The 25801-nt window shown below is 35.5% G+C and overlaps 1 protein-coding gene across 1 annotated transcript; it reads right to left on the bottom strand.

Annotated features, from left to right (window-relative positions):
• Positions 1 to 6516: 6516 nt before the first annotated feature.
• LOC145953233 (uncharacterized) lies at positions 6517 to 17868 on the bottom strand. Its single transcript, XM_083067107.1, has one exon. It carries the CDS (start codon positions 14679 to 14681, stop codon positions 9051 to 9053), a length of 5631 nt encoding a protein of 1876 aa, XP_082923233.1. The 5' UTR covers positions 14682 to 17868; the 3' UTR covers positions 6517 to 9050.
• Positions 17869 to 25801: the final 7933 nt, after the last annotated feature.

Genomic DNA, 25801 nt, shown 5'->3' with positions numbered 1-25801 from the left:
TTGAATGCAGTTGTAGAGGAGATGTCTCTGCTCGACCCCACTTCTCTTCCACCATGACTTAGGGAGTTTTCTTTTCCCTTCTCCTTCTTTACTTTTATTGCACTTGTCCAGATTTATTGATTGTCCTGATTGCTCTGATCTTCTGTTTGGGCCACATTGGGACAATGTGTGATTTAAGTGTGGGGGGGACGGTTTTAGCTTGATTACATGTTTTTAGGGTTTATTTGTTATTTTAGGTTTTATGTTTAGGTGTTCTGTACAGCTTTGCATGTTTCTCTGTGATTTCTGGGTTTTGATTGTTTGTAGGCACTGACTTCATTCTTGGATAGGAGTTTCTTGATACTATATGGTTTGAAATCCCTGTTTTTCTCTACTTGGAAAGATGATTTTGAGGTTTGAGAGGTTGTTTTAACTGTGACAAATATACCCTGTGTGAGGATTTGAGCCACTCTCTGTTCTTACTTGTGTGTTATGCCTCTTGATTCCCTGCACAGTTGCCTTGTCTTGACTCTTTTTGATACTTCTTGATTCACATGCATGTTTGGATATGATTAAGGCATTTTTGTTCTTATAAGCCTCTGGCCAAATAAGCTTACCCTGAATTATCTCCTCTGATAACCCCTGCTGAGCCTATTTCCCCTTCTTTTGTTTGAAGCTCATTACAAGCCTTAAGCGAAAAACCATGATTACCTTAACCTTAGGGAGTTTTGGAGCTTTGGAATTGTTTTGGGAATAAGTTCTTGAATAAGTGTGGGGGTGTGTGTATGTTTCATTGGATGATATATATTGACTAGTTGATTCCTTATGCTGTACATTTTACTTCTCTGCATGTTATCTTTTCTCATTTCAAAATTCGTGTGTACTGTTCACGATGTAATTTTCGTTAAAAAAAAAAAAAAAAAAAAAAAAAAAAGAGAAGTTGTTTGAGGCAAGAGAAAGAGGATTGATCATCATAGAGGTCATTAGAGGTTTCTGGGTTTGTTTCTTGTGCACATTCTTGACTTATTCCCCATTGCTCCTCTAGTTCCTCTGGTTTGTAGTTACTTATCCCATATGTTTTCCTCTACCCTGTCCTTGGCCTCATTACAACCCTAAAAAGACCTTTTGATCCTTATGTGCATGTTTATTGGGTGTTGATTTTAGAGGCTTGCCAAGTCTATCTGTTGCTTGTTTTTCATGAGTGCTTTGAGAGTATACAGTTGCCTAGACACTTGAGAGATACAGTGATACAGTGCATCTTGTGAGGTTCTGTTGCTTTTGAATCACCTCTTGAGCTGATTGATTGTCTTGCCATGTTTTGAAATGCTTGGATGATTTCCATAAGTATCTGGTTTCTCTGACTCTTTATATGTTGGATGTTGTCTACTTCTTTCCTTTTCCCAAGATTCATTGAGGATTATGTAAACCTGTTTGTTTTCTTGTGTGTATTGTTGTCTCTGTTTCTTCCTGTTTCGTCACTTTCTTTGATATATTTGGAATTGTTCTTTGCTTTGCTTTCTTGATTTTGCCCAGGAGTGCAAAAAGCTAAGTGTGGGGGTATTTGATAAGTCATAATTTGATATGTATCTTATCCTTCAATTTAGCTATTTTACATTCCATTCATGGTTAATTATAGGATTTAGATAGATATGTGTGTTGTTGGGCCAAATTGGATAGTTGGGAATTATTATTCTAAATTTTCGCTGTTTTTGGGCTGATGAACATGTCTCGGTCTTAAGGGCATAACTTGGGCTGTAGTGATCCAAATGGTGAAAACTCGGTGGCCCTGGAAATCTGAGACAAAGACCTAGAACTTTGCAGAAGGAACCGTGTTCAAATTCGTTCATCTAGAAGGACAATTTCGGTGGTCAAAAATCGGTGCGGAAATGGCATCCAACTCATCCCACCAACAACACCAACTCATCCCATTTCGTTTTGTCTTAGCTTTTTCCCATTATTTTATATTTCTTTTGTGTTAGATGAAGGCTATAAATAGGCCTTCACTTCTCCATTGTAAGACATCCCTGAATACACCTTCAAATAAGTTACTCTTGGGTGTTCTTCTTCCTCCCTTCTCTTTGTTTTCTTTGAGTTTATTTTCTCTGTTGTAGTTGTAGTTTATGTTTTATTGTCCTTTCCTTTTGTATGCATTTTAATTCTGTTCTTTGCCTCCTCCATGGAAGGCTAGATTGTAGTACTCTTTAACTTGATTTAATGCATTTTCATTTTCCTTGCATTTTCATTTCTAGTTCAAATTTAATGGAAGGCTAAAACCATTGGGTTGGCTTCTTGTTATGGATTGTAATCTCTGTTTGAGGTTGGGTATGTTTGTGTGTCTCTGTTCTACTTTGTTCTTCTTCATTCAACCTCTATATTAGTATGTCCATGCTTAATGGGCTATGCTTAATGACACACTTGCTTAATCTGTGAAGAGGTTGATGTTGTATACATTTTCTTAATTCGTGTAGGGAAATCTTGAGTTAATCTTCGCTTAGTTGGTTAACTCGGATGGAACAAGGATTAAGTAGTTAATAGAGCAATCTTATTGTAAATCAAGGATAAGAGAGTTACAATCTGAACAAGGAGCCAATCTATTTTACTTATTGTGTTATCTGTATTTTATTGTGTTATAAACTTAAAATTTAAACAACCAAAATTTCCCCCCCCCCCCACTTCGTGTGTTTAAGCCTTTTACAGAAACTGATGGTCCCCGGCAAAAAAAATAGAAGTTGTTTGAGGCAAGAGAAAGAGGATTGATCATCATAGAGGTCATTAGAGGTTTCTGGGTTTGTTTCTTGTGCACAACTTTTACAGAAAAACTAAGAGAAAAACGCACAACTTTTACAGAAATAGCCATTTGAAAAATCGGTCGTTTAGGAGGTCAAAATTGGAATTTGATTGATACAATTGTTTCTCGCTGGACTGATTGGCAAGCCTCGGTTTTTGGGGCATAACTTGGACTGTGGTTGTCCAAATGATGCAACCTTGGTGGCTATGGAAAGATAAGAGAAAATCCTACAACGTTTATGAAGAAATTACTTTCAGATTAGGCTGTCTATAAGGTCCAAATCGGTGGCCAAAGTCGGTGAGGAAAAGAACATGGCACCAACTCCATTAATTCATCCACTAACTCCACTAATTCATCCCACCAACTTCAATAATTCATTCCACTAATTCATTCCACTAATTCATTTCAATAATTCATTCCACTAATTCATTCCACTTAGTTTTGTCTATCTTTTTCTCCATTATTTTACATTTTTTTTAATGTGTTTTGGAGGTTATAAATAGGCCTTCACTTCTCCATTGCAAACCATCCCAAGAAACACTTCTCATTCTCATTCTCTCTTCTCTTATACTCTCTTCTTCTCCTCTTCTTCTCTTTGAAGACCAAGGAAAGTCTAGAGGATAACATTAAATCTAATCCTTAAAGTAACTCCTTGGACTGGAATTGGTAGAGCACTTAAATCTCGCAAGCTTACTCTACGATTCATTGGTCCCTACCAGATCCTTAAGAGAATTGGTGATGTAGCTTTCCAAATTGCGTTACCTCCATCCCTATCAAATCTTCATGATGTCTTTCATGTTTCTCAACCTAGAAAATACATTCATCTCATATTGTGGAATCCGACAACATTCAGTTAAAGGATAACCTCACCTATGAGACTATACCTTTGAGGATTGAGGATAAGAGGGTAAAGAAACTAAGAGGTAAGGAAATTCCTTTAGTCAAAGTTGTTTGGGGAGGAAACTTTGAAGAAGGCGCTACATGGGAACTAGAAAGCAAAATGCGGGAAGCTCATCCATTCCTGTTTTCAGGTAAATTTCGAGGACGAAATTTCTTAAAGGAGGGGAGAATTGTAACATCCCAGTTTTCATTATTATTATTATATGGTATTTGGTCATAATTTGGTGATTATCTTTTACTTCAATTGTAGCTAATTCACACTCCATTTATGCTTAATTGTAGGCTTTAGAAAGATATGTGTATTGTTGGGTTTATAGTTGTGTATTTTTTTTTTTTCTCGCTGGGCTGACTGACTAGTCTCAGTGTCTGAGGCATAACTTGGGCTGTGATGGTCTAAATGATGCAAAATGGGTGTCAATGGAAATCTAAGAGAAAAACGCACAACTTTTGCAGAAATAGCCATTTGCAAAATCGGTCGTTTAGGAGTTCAAAATTGGACTTTTATTGATACAATTGTTTCTCGCTGGGCTGATTGGCAAGCCTCTGTTTTTGGGGTCTAACTTGGTCGGTGGTTGTTCAAATGATACAAACTTGGTGGCTATGGAAAGATAAGAGAAAATCCTACAACTTTAATGAAGGAAATATTTTCAGATTCGGCTGTCTATAAGGTCCAAATCCGTAGCCAAAGTCGGTGAGGAAAAGAACATGGCACCAACTCCATTAATTCACACCAACTCCATTAATTCATCCCACCAACTTCTATAATTCATTCCACTAATTCATTCCACTTAGTTTTGTCTATCGTTTTCTCCATTATTTTACATTTTTTAATGTGTTTTGGAGGCTATAAATAAGCCTTCACTTCTCCATTGCAAACCATCCCATGAAATACTTCCCATTGGGATGGTTTGCAATGGAGAAGTGAAGGCTTATTTATAGCCTTCAAAACACATTAAAAAATGTAAAATAATGGAGAAAAAGATAGACAAAACTAAGTGGAATGAATTAGTGGAATGAATTATAGAAGTTGGTGGGATGAATTAATGGAGTTGGTGTGAATTAATGGAGTTGGTGCCATGTTCTTTTCCTCACCGACTTTGGCTACGGATTTGGACCTTATAGACAGCCGAATCTGAAAATATTTCCTTCATTAAAGTTGTAGGATTTTCTCTTATCTTTCCATAGCCACCAAGTTTGTATCATTTGAACAACCACCGACCAAGTTAGACCCCAAAAACAGAGGCTTGCCAATCAGCCCAGCGAGAAACAATTGTATCAATAAAAGTCCAATTTTGACCTCCTAAACGACCGATTTTGCAAATGGCTATTTCTGCAAACGTTGTGCGTTTTTCTCTTAGATTTCCATTGACACCAATTTTGCATCTTTTGGACCATCACAGCCCAAGTTATGCCTCAGACACTGAACTAGTCAGTCAGCCCAGCGAGAAAAAAAAAATACACAACTATAAACCCAACAATACACATATCTTTCTAAAGCCTACAATTAAGCATAAATGGAGTGTGAATTAGCTACAATTGAAGTAAAAGATAATCACCAAATTATGACCAAATACCATATAATAATAATAATGAAAACTGGGATGTTACAATTCTCCCCTCCTTTAAGAAATTTCGTCCTCGAAATTTACCTGAAAACAGGAATGGATGAGCTTCCCGCATTTTGCTTTCTAGTTCCCATGTAGCGCCTTCTTCAAAGTTTCCTCCCCAAACAACTTTGACTAAAGGAATTTCCTTACCTCTTAGTTTCTTTACCCTCTTATCCTCAATCCTCAAAGGTATAGTCTCATAGGTGAGGTTATCCTTTAACTGAATGTTGTCGGATTCCACAATATGAGATGAATGTATTTTCTAGGTTGAGAAACATGAAAGACATCATAAAGATTTGATAGGGATGGAGGTAACGCAATTTGGAAAGCTACATCACCAATTCTCTTAAGGATCTGGTAGGGACCAATGAATCGTAGAGTAAGCTTGCGAGATTTAAGTGCTCTACCAATTCCAGTCCAAGGAGTTACTTTAAGGATTAGATTTAATGTTATCCTCTAGACTTTCCTTGGTCTTCAAAGAGAAGAAGAGGAGAAGAAGAGAGTATAAGAGAAGAGAGAATGAGAATGAGAAGTGTTTCTTGGGATGGTTTGCAATGGAGAAGTGAAGGCCTATTTATAACCTCCAAAACACATTAAAAAAAAATGTAAAATAATGGAGAAAAAGATAGACAAAACTAAGTGGAATGAATTAGTGGAATGAATTATTGAAATGAATTAGTGGAATGAATTAGTGGAATGAATTATTGAAGTTGGTGGGATGAATTAGTGGAGTTAGTGGATGAATTAATGGAGTTGGTGCCATGTTCTTTTCCTCACCGACTTTGGCCACCGATTTGGACCTTATAGACAGCCTAATCTGAAAGTAATTTCTTCATAAAAGTTGTAGGATTTTCTCTTATCTTTCCATAGCCACCAAGGTTGCATCATTTGGACAACCACAGTCCAAGTTATGCCCCAAAAACCGAGGCTTGCCAATCAGTCCAGCGAGAAACAATTGTATCAATCAAATTCCAATTTTGACCTCCTAAACGACCGATTTTGCAAATGGCTATTTCTGTAAAAGTTGTGCGTTTTTCTCTTAGTTTTTCTGTAAAAGTTGTGCACAAGAAACAAACCCAGAAACCTCTAATGACCTCTATGATGATCAATCCTCTTTCTCTTGCCTCAAACAACTTCTATTTTTTTTGCCGGGGACCATCAGTTTCTGTAAAAGGCTTAAACACACGAAGTGGGGGGGGGGAATTTTGGTTGTTTAAATTTTAAGTTTATAACACAATAAAATACAGATAACACAATAAGTAAAATAGATTGGCTCCTTGTTCGGATTGTAACTCTCTTATCCTTGATTTACAATAAGATTGCTCTATTAACTACTTAATCCTTGTTCCATCCGAGTTAACCAACTAAGCGAAGATTAACTCAAGATTTCCCTACACGAATTAAGAAAACGTATACAACATCAACCTCTTCACAGATTAAGCAACTGTGTCATTAAGCATAGCCCATTAAGCATGGGCATACTAATATAGAGGTTGAATGAAGAAGAACAAAGTAGAACAGAGACACACAAACATACCCAACCTCAAACAGAGATTACAATCCATAACAAGAAGTCAACCCAATGGTTTTAGCCTTCCATTAAATTTGAACTAGAAATGAAAATGCAAGGAAAATGAAAATGCATTAAATCAAGTTAAAGAGTACTACAATCTAGCCTTCCATGGAGGAGGCAAAGAACAGAATTAAAATGCATACAAAAGGAAAGGACAATAAAACATAAACTACAACTACAACAGAGAAAATAAACTCAAAGAAAACAAAGAGAAGGGAGGAAGAAGAACACCCAAGAGTAACTTATTTGAAGGTGTATTCAGGGATGTCTTACAATAGAGAAGTGAAGGCCTATTTATAGCCTTCATCTAACACAAAAGAAATATAAAATAATGGGAAAAAGCTAAGACAAAACGAAATGGGATGAGTTGGTGTTGTTGGTGGGATGAGTTGGATGCCATTTCCGCACCGATTTTTGACCACCGAAATTGTCCTTCTAGATGAACGAATTTGAACACGGTTCCTTCTGAAAAGTTCTAGGTCTTTGTCTCAGCTTTCCAGGGCCACCGATTTTTCACCATTTAGATCACTACAGCCCAAGTTATGCCCTTAAGACCGAGACATGTTCATCAGCCCAAAAACAGCGAAAATTTAGAATAATAATTCCCAACTATCCAATTTGGCCCAACAACACACATATCTATCTAAATCCTATAATTAACCATGAATGGAATGTAAAATAGCTAAATTGAAGGATAAGATACATATCAAATTATGACTTATCAAATACCCCCACACTTAGCTTTTTGCACTCCTGGGCAAAATCAAGAAAGCAAAGCAAAGAACAATTCCAAATATATCAAAGAAAGTGACGAAACAGGAAGAAACAGAGACAACAATACACACAAGAAAACAAACAGGTTTACATAATCCTCAATGAATCTTGGGAAAAGGAAAGAAGTAGACAACATCCAACATATAAAGAGTCAGAGAAACCAGATACTTATGGAAATCATCCAAGCATTTCAAAACATGGCAAGACAATCAATCAGCTCAAGAGGTGATTCAAAAGCAACAGAACCTCACAAGATGCACTGTATCACTGTATCTCTCAAGTGTCTAGGCAACTGTATACTCTCAAAGCACTCATGAAAAACAAGCAACAGATAGACTTGGCAAGCCTCTAAAATCAACACCCAATAAACATGCACATAAGGATCAAAAGGTCTTTTTAGGGTTGTAATGAGGCCAAGGACAGGGTAGAGGAAAACATATGGGATAAGTAACTACAAACCAGAGGAACTAGAGGAGCAATGGGGAATAAGTCAAGAATGTGCACAAGAAACAAACCCAGAAACCTCTAATGACCTCTATGATGATCAATCCTCTTTCTCTTGCCTCAAACAACTTCTCTTTTTTTTTTTTTTTTTTTTTTTAACGAAAATTACATCGTGAACAGTACACACGAATTTTGAAATGAGAAAAGATAACATGCAGAGAAGTAAAATGTACAGCATAAGGAATCAACTAGTCAATATATATCATCCAATGAAACATACACACACCCCCACACTTATTCAAGAACTTATTCCCAAAACAATTCCAAAGCTCCAAAACTCCCTAAGGTTAAGGTAATCATGGTTTTTCGCTTAAGGCTTGTAATGAGCTTCAAACAAAAGAAGGGGAAATAGGCTCAGCAGGGGTTATCAGAGGAGATAATTCAGGGTAAGCTTATTTGGCCAGAGGCTTATAAGAACAAAAATGCCTTAATCATATCCAAACATGCATGTGAATCAAGAAGTATCAAAAAGAGTCAAGACAAGGCAACTGTGCAGGGAATCAAGAGGCATAACACACAAGTAAGAACAGAGAGTGGCTCAAATCCTCACACAGGGTATATTTGTCACAGTTAAAACAACCTCTCAAACCTCAAAATCATCTTTCCAAGTAGAGAAAAACAGGGATTTCAAACCATATAGTATCAAGAAACTCCTATCCAAGAATGAAGTCAGTGCCTACAAACAATCAAAACCCAGAAATCACAGAGAAACATGCAAAGCTGTACAGAACACCTAAACATAAAACCTAAAATAACAAATAAACCCTAAAAACATGTAATCAAGCTAAAACCGTCCCCCCCACACTTAAATCACACATTGTCCCAATGTGGCCCAAACAGAAGATCAGAGCAATCAGGACAATCAATAAATCTGGACAAGTGCAATAAAAGTAAAGAAGGAGAAGGGAAAAGAAAACTCCCTAAGTCATGGTGGAAGAGAAGTGGGGTCGAGCAGAGACATCTCCTCTACAACTGCATTCAACAGGGAAGGATTGCTGAGGAAAGGTTTCAGACGGTGCCCGTTAACTTTGAAGCTCTTGTCTGTGGATTCACTTTTGATCTCAACTGTACCATAAGGAAAAACATTAGTAACAACAAAAGGTCCAATCCACTTAGAACGCAACTTACCACCCATGAGACCAAGCCTTGAATTATACAGTAAAACTTTCTGCCCAACCGTGAAGTCCTTTCTAGCTATCAAACTATCATGGAACTTCTTGGTTTTCTCCTTGTAGAACTTAGAGTTCTCATAGGCTTCCAGGCGGATCTCATCCAGCTCACTCAGTTGCAACTTTCTTTCCTCACCAGCCTGATCAATGGAGAAGTTGCAGGTCTTCACAGCCCAGTAGGCCCGATGCTCAATCTCAACAGGTAAATGACATGCCTTGCCAAAGACAACCCGATAAGGAGACATCCCTATAGGTGCTTTGTAGGCAGTCCTATGTGCCCAAAGAGCATCATCCAACCTGTTACTCCAATCTTTTCTGTTGGGCTGTACAATCTTCTCTATGATTCTCTTGATCTCCCTATTTGAAATCTCAGCTTGTCCATTAGTTTGGGGGTGGTAAGGTGTGGAAATTCTGTGCACTACCCCATACTTCTTGAGCAAAGCCTGCATAGATCTGTTGCAAAAATGGGTTCCTTGATCACTAACAATGGCTCTGGGTACTCCAAACCTGCAAAATAGGTGAGATCTAACAAAATCCACTACGACCCGAGCATCATTAGTTCTGGTGGGTTTGGCTTCCACCCATTTTGAAACATAATCAACAGCTAAAAGAATGTAGGAAAAACCAAAAGAAACAGGAAAGGGACCCATGAAATCAATACCCCAGACATCAAACACCTCACAGAATAGCATGGGCTGCTGAGGCATCTGCTGTCTCCATGTAAGGGATCCTCTTGCTCGCTGGCACTGCTCACAAGTGCTACAAATCTTCCACGCGTCTCTGAAGATCGTGGGCCAGTAGAAACCACAGTCAAGCACCTTGCGAGCTGTCCTCTGAATGCCTAGATGGCCACCTGGTGGGGAAGAATGACAAAACTGCAGGACCGAATCAATCTCATGATCTGGTATACATCTCCTAATCACCTGGTCACTGCAAAACTTCCACAAATAGGGGTCATCCCAAATATAATGCTTAGCATCACTCTTAATTTTATCAATTTGAGCTCGTGATGCTAAGGGAGGAAAAACAGAAGCAACTAAAAAATTAACAATGTTTGCAAACCAAGGGGTAGAAGAAGTAGAAACAAAAGAAATAATAAACAAATTTTCATCAGGAAAATTATCCTGGATGGGCAAGATGTCAGCACTATCCTCAGGTCTTTCAATTCTGCTTAGATGGTCTGCCACCAAATTTTGAGCTCCACTCCTGTCCCGGATATCCAAGTCAAACTCCTGGAGCCAAAGCATCCACCTGATCAATCTAGGCTTTGACTCAGCCTTTTTCAGCAGGTACTTTAGAGCTGCATGGTCAGTATAGATAATAACACGAGAACCAAGCAAATACGATCTAAATTTATCAAGAGCAAAAACAATGGCAAGAAGCTCTTTCTCTGTGGTAGTGTAGTTTGCTTGGGCAGCATCCAAAGTCCTGGAAGCATAATATATCACTCGAGGCAACCTATCAACTCTCTGTGCTAGGACAGCTCCCAATGCATAATTGGATGCATCACACATCAGCTCAAATGGGACTGTCCAATCAGGTGCCTGAATGATTGGAGTGGTGGTCAGTGCTTCCTTGAGGCAGTCAAATGCCTGTTTACACCTGTCATCAAAAACAAAATCAACCTTCTTCTGTAGTAGATTGGATAGTGGAAGGGCCTTCTTGCTGAAGTCTTTAATGAAACGCCTGTAGAAACCTGCATGGCCAAGAAAAGATCGCACCTCTCGCACGCAAGAGGGGTAAGGCAATTGTGAAATAACAGATATCTTTGCAGGATCTACCTCAATGCCCCTACTAGAGATGATATGCCCTAAAACCAGACCCTGCTCAACCATGAAATGACATTTCTCAAAATTAAGAACAAGGTTAGTCTCAATGCATCTATTCAAAACTTTATCCAGACTATCCAAACATGTATCAAAAGAGGATCCATACACAGTGAAATCATCCATAAACACCTCTATGCAATTTTCAAGAAAATCAGAAAAGATACTAAGCATGCACCGCTGGAAGGTACCAGGGGCATTGCATAGGCCAAAGGGCATCCTCCTATAGGCAAAAGTGCCAAAGGGGCAGGTGAATGTGGTTTTCTCTTGATCCTCAGGAGCAATGTGGATTTGAAAGTAACCAGAGAACCCATCAAGAAAACAATAATGAGATTTACCTGATAGACGCTCAAGCATCTGATCAATGAAGGGCAGAGGAAAATGATCCTTCCTTGTTGCTTGGTTGAGCCTCCGGTAGTCAATACAAACCCTCCAACTATTTTGGACTCTGGTGGGTATGAGCTCATCCTTCTCATTCTTAACAACAGTGAGGCCTGTCTTCTTGGGGACCACCTGGACCGGACTCACCCACTGACTATCTGAAATGGGATAGGTAATCCCAGCCTGTAGAAGCTTGGTGACCTCTTTCTTCACAACGTCCATAATCACTGGGTTAAGTCTTCTCTGAGGTTGTCTTACTGGTTTTGCTCCATCCTCCAATAATATCCTGTGCATGCATGTGGATGGGCTAATGCCAGAAATGTCTGCCGAGGTCCAACCAATTGCTTTCTTATGCTTCTTTAGAACCTGCAACAATTTGTCCTCTTGAACAGCATCAAGGGAGGTGGAAATGATTACTGGCAACTTCTCATTATCTTCTAAGTAAGCATACTTGAGATTCTCTGGAAGAGGCTTCAGTTCTGGTGTGGGTGCTGGTTGAACATTAGAAGAAACCAAAGAAGGGGAAAGGGGTTCCACAACCTGTTCCTCAACCTGCAAGTCAGATTCTTTTGTACTTCCTGCAACATGGTTAGGGCATTCTGACTGTATAAAATCAAGAGCAAGAGGTACAACACCTAAAGTGTTAAATTCAGATGCATCATAATTAGTTTCACATTCAGATTCATATTCAGATTCAGATTCAAACTCAGAATCAATGTATGAAAGACAATTATACAAATCAAGTGAAGGTGAATGCTTTTTAGCATGAGAAAAAAAATGCTCATCAACTAGATCATCAATCAATTCAGCACGAAAAGCAGAATGAGCTTCAGAAGGAAATTTCATGGCATCCAAAATATTAAAATGAACAACAATATCACCAAATTCCATAGACAAGGTGCCAGCATAAACATCAATCTTGGTCCGGGCTATTTTTAAAAATGGTCTACCCAAAATGATTGGGGCAGAACCATGGGAAAATCCATCTTCCATATTAAGCACATAAAAATCAGCAGGAAAAACTAATTCACCAACCCGAACTAAGACATCCTCTATTAAACCTGTGGGGTGGGCAACACTCCTATTGGCCAACTGAATGACCACACCCGTAGGTTGCAAAGTACCAAGAGACAAAGAATTGAAAATAGACAGAGGCATGACATTAATTGAAGCTCCTAAATCAAGCATGGCATTTTCAAACTTATAGTTACCAATAATGCAAGGTACACAAAATGTACCTGGATCCTTACACTTTTCAGGAATGTGTGGAACAGATTTACCTATGAGTGCTGAGACATTCCTGCCCATGCTGATTCGCTCATTTCCCTTCAACTTCCTCTTGTGAGTGCACAGCTCCTTCAAGAATTTTGCATATCTGGGAATTTGCTTGATGGCATCCAGTAGAGGTATGTTCACCTCCACCTTCCTGAAGGTTTCTAATATCTCCTTGTCCACCTCTTCCATTTTTTTGCTTGGAATTAATTTTGGTGGAAATGGAAGAGGGATAGGAGGCTGATGTAGATCATCACTACGTGCACTACCTGCATGAAAATTTTTGCTACTACCTGTAGAATCCTCTTTCTCAAGTGTAGGCTTAGGTGGAGGTACAACAGTTGTAGGAGGTGCTGGAATGTCAATTTGTTTGCCAGACCTCAAGGTGATGGCACTCACATTCTTCGGATTTTGCACAGTTTGTGAAGGTAGCTTGTCTGAATTTTGGGACTGTGATTGATTAAGCTGAGTGGCCATCTGACCCATCTGATTTGTCAAACTTTGTATGGAAGTTCTGGTCTCTTGTTGGAACTGCATGTTTTGAATAGTCATCTGCCTCACTAACTCCTCCAATGTAGGTTCAGAAGTAGAAGGTTGAAGAGCTGGTGGTGCAGGAGCTTCATGTTGTCTTTGTTGTTGTTGTTGGATAGGAGGAGGCACATATCTGCTAGGACCAACATTGTTTTGGAAGGGAGGGGATGGCTGTTGTTGTTGCTGCTGCTGCTGGTTAGACCATCTGAGATTAGGATGATTTCTCCAACCTGGATTGTACCTATTGTTGGAGAGGTCATAACTCTGCTGCTGTTGTTGTTGCGCTGGTCTGTTATTATAGATATTTGCAGCATAGGCTTGTGGGGCATCAGGACCTATAGAAGAGTCTTGCAAGGAGGGACAAGCATCAGTTAGATGATTAATTGAAGTGCAGATGCCACATACCTTTGCTGGTGTTGGAGCTGCTTTTTGATTTGTAGCCAGTTGTGAAACCAAGGTGGTGAGAGCATCAATCTTACTCTCTAGCTTTTTATGTTCAATGGAGTCTGAGGCTACCACATCATGCACACCTCTCACGACAATGGCATCACTCCTCATATTGAATTGTTGTGAGTTTGACGCCATTTTTTCAATCAACCCTCTAGCAGAAGCAGGTGTCATATCTCCTAAGGCTCCTCCACTAGCTGCATCAATCATGCTTCTATCCATTATGTTCAATCCTTCATAGAAATACTGTAATAATAGCTGTTCAGAAATCTGATGGTGAGGACAGCTAGCACATAGCCTCTTGAATCTTTCCCAGTACTCGTATAAGCTCTCCCCCATGAGTTGCCTAATTCCAGATATGTCTTTCCGGATTGCTGTGGTCCTGGATGCAGGGAAGAATTTTTCTAGAAATGCTCTCTTTAAGCCATTCCAGCTTGTTATTGAACCAGGAGCTAGATAGTACAACCAATCTTTGGCAAGATCTTCCAATGAAAAAGGGAATGCCTTTAGGTAGATGTGATCTTCAGGGACATTTGGTGGCCTCATGGTGGAACAAACTATATGGAACTCCTTAAGATGCTTATGTGCGTCTTCACCTGCACGACCATGAAACTTAGGCAGCAAATGGATTAGTCCAGTTTTAAGCACAAAAGGAACATCTTCCTCAGGGTATTGAATGCATAAACTCTCATAAGTAAAATCAGGTGCAGCCATTTCCCTAAGTGTTCTCTCTCGAGGTCCAGGTTGGTCAGCCATGTTTTGTTGTTGACTTGAATGAAGTTCAAATGCAACACTTACACTATCACTAACACTATGAGTATCACTATCACTATCTAAAGATGGAATGATATGCTCTCTAGTTAATCTATGGAATGTCCTATCAATCTCAGGAACAAATGGATGCAAAGTCTGTGGATTGTTCCTAGTCATGCACTACATGTACCACTATAGTAACAGTGAACAAAAAGGGATTTTTATGAAAACTTATAAAACAACAAAACTAATGCACCAGTATCATTAGCTACTACCACACAAAATTTGAGGTAAAATGATAAATCTAGTTGTCAAAACCAAAAATCACAATTAATTAGAAAATTCTAATATTCGACATTATTCATATTCACATTAATACACTAAAACAAAACACACAAAAATTGACAAAGACTCTAAAACATAAAACACAAAACACAAAACAGAACATCACAATAACAAATACACATAAACACACGGCCTTTTACAGAAACTGATGGTCCCCGGCAACGGCGCCAAATTTGATTGAAGTTGTATCCGGTCAAATAAAAACAATTAAATGTAGTACTAGGAAGTTGTCCTAGGTCGTCTCTCAAGGACCATTTTTCTCTGTCAAAGGCTTAAACACACGAAGTGGGGGGGGGGGGAATTTTGGTTGTTTAAATTTTAAGTTTATAACACAATAAAATACAGATAACACAATAAGTAAAATAGATTGGCTCCTTGTTCGGATTGTAACTCTCTTATCCTTGATTTACAATAAGATTGCTCTATTAACTACTTAATCCTTGTTCCATCCGAGTTAACCAACTAAGCGAAGATTAACTCAAGATTTCCCTACACGAATTAAGAAAACGTATACAACATCAACCTCTTCACAGATTAAGCAACTGTGTCATTAAGCATAGCCCATTAAGCATGGACATACTAATATAGAGGTTGAATGAAGAAGAACAAAGTAGAACAGAGACACACAAACATACCCAACCTCAAACAGAGATTACAATCCATAACAAGAAGCCAACCCAATGGTTTTAGCCTTCCATTAAATTTGAACTAGAAATGAAAATGCAAGGAAAATGAAAATGCATTAAATCAAGTTAAAGAGTACTACAATCTAGCCTTCCATGGAGGAGGCAAAGAACAGAATTAAAATGCATAACAAAGGAAAGGACAATAAAACATAAACTACAACTACAACAGAGAAAATAAACTCAAAGAAAACAAAGAGAAGGGAGGAAGAAGAACACCCAAGAGTAACTTATTTGAAGGTGTATTCAGGGATGTCTTACAATGGAGAAGTGAAGGCCTATTTATAGCCTCCATCTAACACAAAAGAAATATAAAATAATGGGAAAAAGCTAAGACAAAACGAAATGGGATGAGTTGGTGTTGTTGGTGGGATGAGTTGGATGCCATTTCCGCACCGATTTTTGACCACCGAAATTGTCCTTCTAGATGAACGAATTTGAACACTGTTCCTTCTGCAAAGTTCTAGGTCTTTGTCTCAGCTTTCCAGGGCCACCGAGTTTTCACCATTTGGATCACTACAGCCCAAGTTATGCCCTGAAGACCGAGACATGTTCATCAGCCCAAAAACAGCGAAAATTTAGAATAATAATTCCCAACTATCCAATTTGGCCCAACAACACACATATCTATCTAAATCCTATAATTAACCATGAATGGAATGTAAAATAGCTAAATTGAAGGATAAGATACATATCAAATTATGACTTATCAAATATTTGATCGAAGTCGTATCCGGTCAAATAAAAACAATTAAATGTAGTACTAGGAAGTTGTCCTAGGTCGTCTCTCAAGGACCATTTTTCTCTGTCAAAGGCTTAAACACACGAAGTGGGGGGGGGGGGGGAATTTTGGTTGTTTAAATTTTAAGTTTATAACACAATAAAATACAGATAACATAATAAGTAAAATAGATTGGCTCCTTGTTCGGATTGTAACTCTCTTATCCTTGATTTACAATAAGATTGCTCTATTAACTACTTAATCCTTGTTCCATCCGAGTTAACCAACTAAGCGAAGATTAACTCAAGATTTCCCTACACGAATTAAGAAAACGTATACAACATCAACCTCTTCACAGATTAAGCAACTGTGTCATTAAGCATAGCCCATTAAGCATGGACATACTAATATAGAGGTTGAATGAAGAAGAACAAAGTAGAACAGAGACACACAAACATACCCAACCTCAAACAGAGATTACAATCCATAACAAGAAGCCAACCCAATGGTTTTAGCCTTCCATTAAATTTGAACTAGAAATGAAAATGCAAGGAAAATGAAAATGCATTAAATCAAGTTAAAGAGTACTACAATCTAGCCTTCCATGGAGGAGGCAAAGAACAGAATTAAAATGCATACAAAAGGAAAGGACAATAAAACATAAACTACAACTACAACAGAGAAAATAAACTCAAAGAAAACAAAGAGAAGGGAGGAAGAAGAACACCCAAGAGTAACTTATTTGAAGGTGTATTCAGGGATGTCTTACAATGGAGAAGTGAAGGCCTATTTATAGCCTTGATCTAACACAAAAGAAATATAAAATAATGGGAAAAAGCTAAGACAAAACGAAATGGGATGAGTTGGTGTTGTTGGTGGGATGAGTTGGATGCCATTTCCGCACCGATTTTTGACCACCGAAATTGTCCTTCTAGATGAACGAATTTGAACACGGTTCCTTCTGCAAAGTTCTAGGTCTTTGTCTCAGCTTTCCAGGGCCACCGAGTTTTCACCATTTGGATCACTACAGCCCAAGTTATGCCCTGAAGACCGAGACATGTTCATCAGCCCAAAAACAGCGAAAATTTAGAATAATAATTCCCAACTATCCAATTTGGCCCAACAACACACATATCTATCTAAATCCTATAATTAACCATGAATGGAATGTAAAATAGCTAAATTGAAGGATAAGATACATATCAAATTATGACTTATCAACAATCTTGTGTCGTGGATTTGAAATCCCTTTTCACCGCAAAGTTTCATATTCAAAGCAAAAATAACAAAAGTCAGAAAGATTTGAAACCACTTTCCTTTCGTTGCACACAAACATCATGGAGTAGCAAAGTTCAATTAATTGTAGTAATATGAGCCAACGGCTTGAGAAAAGGATGAATTGTTGCCTCTCTTTCCTTGACCGTGATGGAGATTAAGAGGGGAGGATTGGATTTTGGTAAAGATAGTGATATGAAGAGATTATACATATCAAGAGGAGGTGTTTGGGTGATGGTTGCCGTAGAAGAAAAGAAAAAGGGAAAGTAATTTGAGAATAACAATGAGAAGGAAGAAGTGGAGGAGGAGATAATATAAAGATCATTATCATTTTTTAAAAAACAAATAAAAAATATGTATTTTTTAATACTTCATACATGAATCACTTGAAGCAGTTGTTCACGGTACAAAACATCCATAATTTCAATCAAATAAGTCCAAATTGGCCTATTATTATCCATAAACAAATTTGGCCGAGCTTTATAGCAATTAGTTTCTCCATGGTTTATTTCATTCTCTTGACATTTTGATTAACACAAACTCACTCCTCAATCGTACATGACTGACTACGTATAGGTTTACTTTTGACCTTTAAATTTTGTTATATATGACTAAGTTTTTTTTTTTTTTTTTTACCTTTCTTTGTTGTAAGGGATTTATTGAATAAGATTACATACACATATATTTCTAATTAGTGAGTTTAAGGTTTTAAATAACTTAGCAATATATATCAAAATATTATATTGTAAAAAATTACTATAAAAATAATATTATATATCTATATTATTTTATTACTTATATATATATATATATATATATATATTAGTTTATTAACTTTAAAAGACTTTTTCAGTAAAACGAAAACTTTAAAAGACTTTTTAAATGATTCAAAACATGGATTTCATTCATATTCTATATTTTGAGAGATATTTACCATCCGAAAAAAGATAATTTTTTTAATTAAATAAGCTTTTGAAAAGAAATTTGAGTAATAATTATTTTTTGGACCCTAAATTTGAAAAATAATGTCACTTTGTAATCAAATAAGCTTCTAAAAATATAAATTAACAATCACGTGAATCTAAAAATATTTGTGATTAAAATGATATTAAAGAATTAAAAATGATAATAAGTAGTCAAAATTATGCAGTTATTTGATATTTTCTTAATTTTAACAATACTTTCATATTAAAATGACATTTTATTTAAAAAGTTTTGACTTAATTTATTGGGCAACCTAGTATGTCATGACCTAAACTCAATGCGAGATAGGTTATTAACCCTAGCTAGATAGCAGCGGAAATGCATAGAATTTTGCGGTGACCCGATTCTTAATTAATTAATTGAATTTCTTGTCACGTGTGCTCTAAAACATGAATTCTGGGATACATTTGCAGTGTGATACTACTCTTCATAGAGCTGTGAAAACAGGTAACCCCATTTGGTCCAGCCCACCACGGGTTGGTGAGTTAAACAGGTTGACTCACCTAATTTAAAAAAATGTATTTTTTTAATATACAACTAAAGCCCAAAAAATCTAATTAATATCCATAATTAAATGATAATTATAAATATAATCAAATAAAATCTAAATAATTTCATGTAGACAAATATAATTAAAAATCATCTCAAATTTCAAATACAACCCAAAATCATCCTCAACTTCAAATACAATCCAAAATCATAAAAATTACAAGTTACAATCTAACATTAAATCATTGTTGTCACTTGTCCATCTATAACATTAGAGTCTTGAATGGAGCAATCCAAAATATATTCATCTATTAAAGCATCTTCTTCATCCCCATCTATAATAAAAAAAATGTTAACTAATAATGATGAAAAATTAAGTAATAAATTATTAAATTAATTTCATAATACTAATAAGTGTTACCTGTTAATTCAAAACCATGCAACTAATTTTGAGTTAAAAAGAGTGCCTCAATAATCTCCGGAAGAATGGAAGAACAATATTTTGTTAGCACACGAGAATCGAAACTAAAGGCAGACTCACTAGCAACTGTAGTGATAGGAATGCTAAACATGTCACAAGCTATCTTAGATAAGTTTGGATAACGATCTCGACGATCCCTCCAATAACTCAATACATCCAACTTATCAAAAAACTTTAGGTCAAGATTCTCTTCATCTAAATAATTAAAGATCCAATTCAGACCTTCCAGTTTCATTAATATGTTGACTCAAATAATCAACATATTCCTACGACATTTAATAAGAGAATTTTAAGTCATTGATAAGTAAGAAATAAGATGTAAATAAAATAAAACAAGTTGTGTTGGAAAATTTGATAAATAAAAACTTACATCAAATGCATCCATCACTTGCTCATCATTTGTAAAAGAAGCAATATGTGTTGAAGGGGAAATTTGAGAACTTGAAGTATTTGACTCATTTGAATGTAATTTGACATATTCTTCAAACAACTTGTACATCTTCTCCTTTAAAATATTAATCTTTTCTTCACATGTAGAAGGACCAATCTTTGAATAACAGAACCAAATAGCTTCAAACTTCATTCGTGGATCAAGAATAGCCCCAATAGCAATAATGTCACAATAATGATCCCAATACTTACTAAACTTGTTCATCATATTCAATGCCATATTTTTAATTATCGGATCATCACTTTTGGCATTTCTCGTAACAAACATTCAATTTTCCAAACTTGCATGAAGTAACAGTTAGAAGTTGGATAAGATAAACTTGAAATCAAATTAGTCATGACTTAAAATAGCTTTAAGAACTCACACATTTTTTCATCTCTTTTCCATTCATCATTTGATGGACAATGAACATAAGCTCTATCACAGATAGCCAAGCTTCAAAAGGCACGTCGATATCTAATTGCACTTTCAAGCATAAGATAGGTAGAATTCCACCTAGTAGAAACATCCATTCTCAAACCTACTTTTGTATCAATACCCCTTACTTGAATAACACATTCTTTAAATGCAATTTTTCTTGCCTCCGATCCTCTCACATACTTAATAATCTCTCTAATCTTGTGCAAAGCATCAGAAGCCACCCTTAAGCCCCCTTGCACAATAATATTCAAGATATGTGCACTACACCTTATATGAAAGTAATCACCATTACATATCAAATTATTTTGCAATTTTAATTGCTCACTCAAATTTTTTTGCAACACCTCATTGGCACTAGCATTGTCTAATGTGATAGAAAATATTTTCCTATCTATTCCCATTCAAGCAACAAAGCAAAAAAAATTTGTGCCAAATCATGACTAGTGTGTGGAGGTTCTATTTTACAATAGGCAATAATCTTTCTATTCAACTTGCAACTAGCATCAACAAAATGAGCAGTCAAACAAATATACCCTTGTTGAGTTATAGAAGTCCAACAATCAGATAAACAAATTCGGCTATGAGATTTATGCATTGCAACTTTCACCCTCTCTTTGTGTTCATGGAATTTCTTTGAAATATTAGACACAACTATATTCCTACTTGGAACTCTTACTTCTGGATTTAGATATATAAGCAATTCTTTAATCCACTTATATTCAACAAAATTATATGGCAACCCATGTTGAATAATAGCCATTGAAATAAGATCATCTACAACTTTTTGGTCAATTTCCCTAGACCTTAACTTCCTAGCATGATCAATTATCATTTTTACCACATCATTATCTTTTAATTTTTTTAGCACCACACACTTTGACAAATGATGCAACATTGTTGAAGTTGCTATTTTTGTCCCACCAACAGCATACTCAACACCACATGCATTACATTTCGCCTTTTCTTTACCATCTTTTATACCATTTTTTGTAAAATGATCCCAAACTTTAGAAGTAGTTACCCTAGGTCTCTTACTTTCTCTATCAACATCAATACCTCATTTTCAATCTCTTCTGCAATTGATGGCAAAGCTTCATTCAAATTATTATTAACACATTGTTCATCTATGGTTTCAAATCTCATTTTATTCTGTAAAACCGTAAATATACACAACACAATTAATAACAGGCAGAAATTTAGCTTGTCAAATATTACATTGATTCAACCAACACAAGATAAATCAATGAAATAAAATTCAATTTCTAGGTTTACAACAATATCCCAAAACCACCAATAACAATAGCTTCTTGCTAAGTTCACAAATTCCATCCTAAAATAGTCCTTTACGAAAACACTGCCATGCAGTAAACAAAAACAGAAAGAAAGGAAATATTATTGCTAGATTCTAAATTCTAAACTATCAAATTATAAGAATGATCGGTGCATGCCTTAGAAGTTATTAATATATTATTACTCTTTGAAAAAAAAAAGAGAGATTCATGAGAAACGACGATACCTTCCTTTACTGACAATGGCAGCCAAATCTGGAAGGCAGGTGGAGAGTATCCTCAACAAATCGCGATACCTCTCCCTTATTCCTAGCAAACATGGACTGATGAACGGAACTCTCGTACTCGATTAGATTTCGAAGAAGGAGACACCAACCAAGCAACAAGTAGCGATCGTGCTTTTTGGCGACGACGCCTGCGAGAGCTTCGAGGGTTGGAAAAGAAGCGCGTCCTGGCTCGCGGTGCTGACTGATGAGGGTGTGAGAACTAAGAGTGTATCAAACCCTAATTTGGCCTAATAACATAAGTATACATTTTTTCTATTACGGGTTGGTGGGTCAGCCCGGCTTTCCACGGGTTCAACCAGGGTGAGCCGGGTTCAAAATTGGCCCGTACTAAAATTTTTAAATTTTTTTTGGCCCAACCTGGCTCGAACCCATGGTGGGCCGGGTTGGCTCACCGGGTTGAACCCATTTTGACAGCTCTACTTCATATTTACATTTTTATATAATATTTATTATATAGACTTTGATATATATAACTTTTTTTTATACAATATTTGATTATTATTCATTAATTAAGTGATTGTTTGTATGAATTTTTCCAAATACTTTTCAGAGCATAAAAGTAATATGAAAAAAATATTGATGCAAACTTAAAATTAGTTTATATATAAATTAATTTGTAACTTTTTTATAGAAAAATGAAACTTTTTTTCTTCTTAAAACAGTGGATTTGAGCCTAATTCAATTCTACAAAACCGTCTTATAAGGTACACCCACTCATACCTAATAATTTTAGAATTGTGGATTTGAGTCTAACTCAATAATACAAAATTGACTTATAAGGTGAGAATTACTTTTTACTTATATACTATTTAATTGTCTAATTTTTAGCCGATGTGAGATTTGAATTTTTTTCAATATTTCTTTCTAGTTTTTAGAGACTAAACTACATATCAATCATGATCATATATATTTTTGAAGGCTTAGTTATAAGATAAGACTGATATATATCGATACCAACTAAAGAATTGAATATGATTTTGTTGTATCAGTTCTCACACCTTGCCGATAAATAGAGAATATTTAGCCACATCCTTTTCAATTTCATCGACAAACGTAGGAAAAAGTTTGTAATTAAATTGTTTCACGGTGAGTTAGGTAAAATGGGTTTCAAAACTTTGCTCGTTCTTGGTGTGTTCTTGGCTTCGGTGCTCGTTCTTTCTGCTCAAGTTGCACCAAAAGATGTGGATGAGGAAATTTATGCAAATGATGGTATATAATTCTTTTCACGAGTTTTTCACTTGCAGCTTTTGTTAATTATAAAACTAATTGCTTAATAGTAGCACTTTGCAGATCGAAGAAGTTTTATTCCCCCCACCCCTTTCATATTCTTATAATGTGAATTTTAACCCTAATTCAATTTTTCCAAAAAAGAAAAACAATTACTTATAAATTAAGAGTTAACTTCTATTTATAAATACTATTGTGATAGTATCATTATTTGATATGAAATTTTTTATGCATATTAATATCCTAATGATCTCAAGTTTAATCAAACATTAGGTTACTAGAAATATTATATGCAGGGAGCAAATTCACCCCTTTGTATTTTATTTTTATATTGTTTAAGATCACGAAGAATGGTAAATGTGTTTATGTTGGAGTTTAAGTGTCAAGTGGTCTCACATCATTTAGAGTTGTTTATGTTAAATAAGATAATATAAGTGAGAAGACTTATGTGTCTAATGCTTTAAGATTTTGAGTTATAATATCAAATTCACTTGTGTGATTTACTCACCATCCATTAATAAAAGGCTAAAAGCCTATTTTGGTTCCTTATAATAATTATTTTTTTCAATATAATCCTACTTTTATTTTTTGTCTCAATTTGGTCTCTAATAAATTAATTGGTTGCAATATCAGACTTCCGTCTAAATTATTTTTAATATTATTTTTAATAATAAGTTTCTACCTATTGTTACATGCTCATGCTACTAATTGAAGATGATAATAAATAAAAATTGAATAAGATATTAAACAAAATAAGAAAATTAGTCATACATCATTATCTAATCATAAATCATTATTTTTAATAAGTTGTTAAATTATTTTTTTATAATTTATTAATGTTTCACTACTAATTTTTTACTGTTTTGTTTAGCAGTTAAGGGGTGTTTGGTCGGAGGAATTATTGTATGGTTTATACCACTATGTGTCCTTGGTTCTCACCCATCTTCACTAAGCGGGTTTTTCCAATTTACTAAGAGTTCATAAGACTCAGTTTCATTTCATTGATTGACCATTCACCATTAACCATACTAATGCTTTTGGTTGACAGAGGGTTTAGAGAACTTATTTGGACTCACTTGAGGAAAAAAAAGACTTACAAATCTTACTTTTAGCTTGTTTTGAAAGGTTTCTTGTTGAAACTTATCAAAATAAGCTCTTTTGTATGAGTTTTATGGGAAAATTTGTGGAGTAAGCTCTCATGTGTTAAAAAGTTATTGAATAAAAAATGCTTAATTAATATGTTTAGTCCTCAAACGAATCCTTAAAGGATGATTTCTTATATGTTTTTGGTGTCTATTTTTTGACATTTAGGAAGATTATTATTGTTTTAAACGAAAAACAAAAGATACTACACCCATGAAATTATTTGTTACATTGGATGTAGAAGGATGTGTAGTTGCTTCTTTCTTAAATATAGATTGATTACGAACTACATTTCAAAGTGTATATGCAGCGGTAGGGGTTGATTCACGCTTAAGCAAGGTCAGGAGTTCGAATCCTGCCTTGTGTATGCAGCCGCGTTAAATCTTGGGATCAGTTATCCCATTCTTTGAGGTGCCTCCAACGTAGCGAGGAGATTAGTCACTGCTATCGGCGGAGGATACTCCAGGAACGAACAAAAGAAAAATATGCTAAATGGAATTCACCGAAGAGAAATATAAATGCTCTGCACATATAGTTATTTGCAATGAATTTAGAACTACACAATGTCATGTGCATATAGCTATTATGATTGCGTGCATTTTCATGTGATTTGGAATGACTTTGATTGCTGTTATTTAATACTATCTTGAAATTTTCGAAGTTTTTTTTTCTCATTCATGGTGCTCTTGCCTTTTCTTTGTATTACTGGAAAAGAATCAACACTTTGTAATTATTTTATTTTTGAAAATTTCAATCATTTGCAATAATTATATGGTTGATTATAGGTTACCGAGGCTCTTGCACATGCTGGGCTCGAGTCTTCTAATCTTATTGTTGGTGTTGATTTCACCAAGAGTAACGAGTGGACAGGTTAGGAACTTGGGCTTTATTTGTATATCTTTACTAAAGTTGGCATTTATGAAGAGTGCTCTAGTGTAATATGATGAACTTGGTGTTGATATTTTAGGAAATTTATAATAAACTTCATAATTTAATTTTTAAATTAAAAGTTCTTATTAAATAAATCAAGTGTATAAATTTTTATAAAATTAGAAATCTATTTGAAACTTTATTATATTAATTCAAATTGATATATAATATATTTTTATGAATATACGTCTATTTAAATTAATTTAAAAAACTATCAAATAGTTTTCAAATTTTATAAAAAATTGTAGACTTGGTCTATTTCATAAAAAAAATTAATTTATTAGTTAAATAATTAAAATTTAACGTAGTGTATAAGTTATTGAGTGAAGTAAATCTATTGAGTATTATTCTTGAAATTTAATGTACTGTATAAGTTAATGTATTGTTATCCATTCAACTTAATGTAATGCATGAGTTATTAAGTGGAATAGTTCTACTAGGTATTATTCTTGAAATTTAATTTAGGGATTAAGTTAATGTATTGTTATTTGAATTAATTTAACTAACTATCAAAATTGTTTTTTAACACTACAACATTTTTTATATTAGGCAACGAGTTTTTAGGCAACGCC

Source organism: Cajanus cajan, chromosome 11 (genome assembly GCF_000230855.2).
Source record: "Cajanus cajan strain Asha chromosome 11, NIPB_CcT2T_4, whole genome shotgun sequence".
In the NCBI taxonomy this organism is placed as follows: domain Eukaryota; kingdom Viridiplantae; phylum Streptophyta; class Magnoliopsida; order Fabales; family Fabaceae; genus Cajanus; species Cajanus cajan.
Note: the sequence above shows the minus strand (reverse complement) of the source record. Positions and strands in the feature narration are given on the sequence as shown.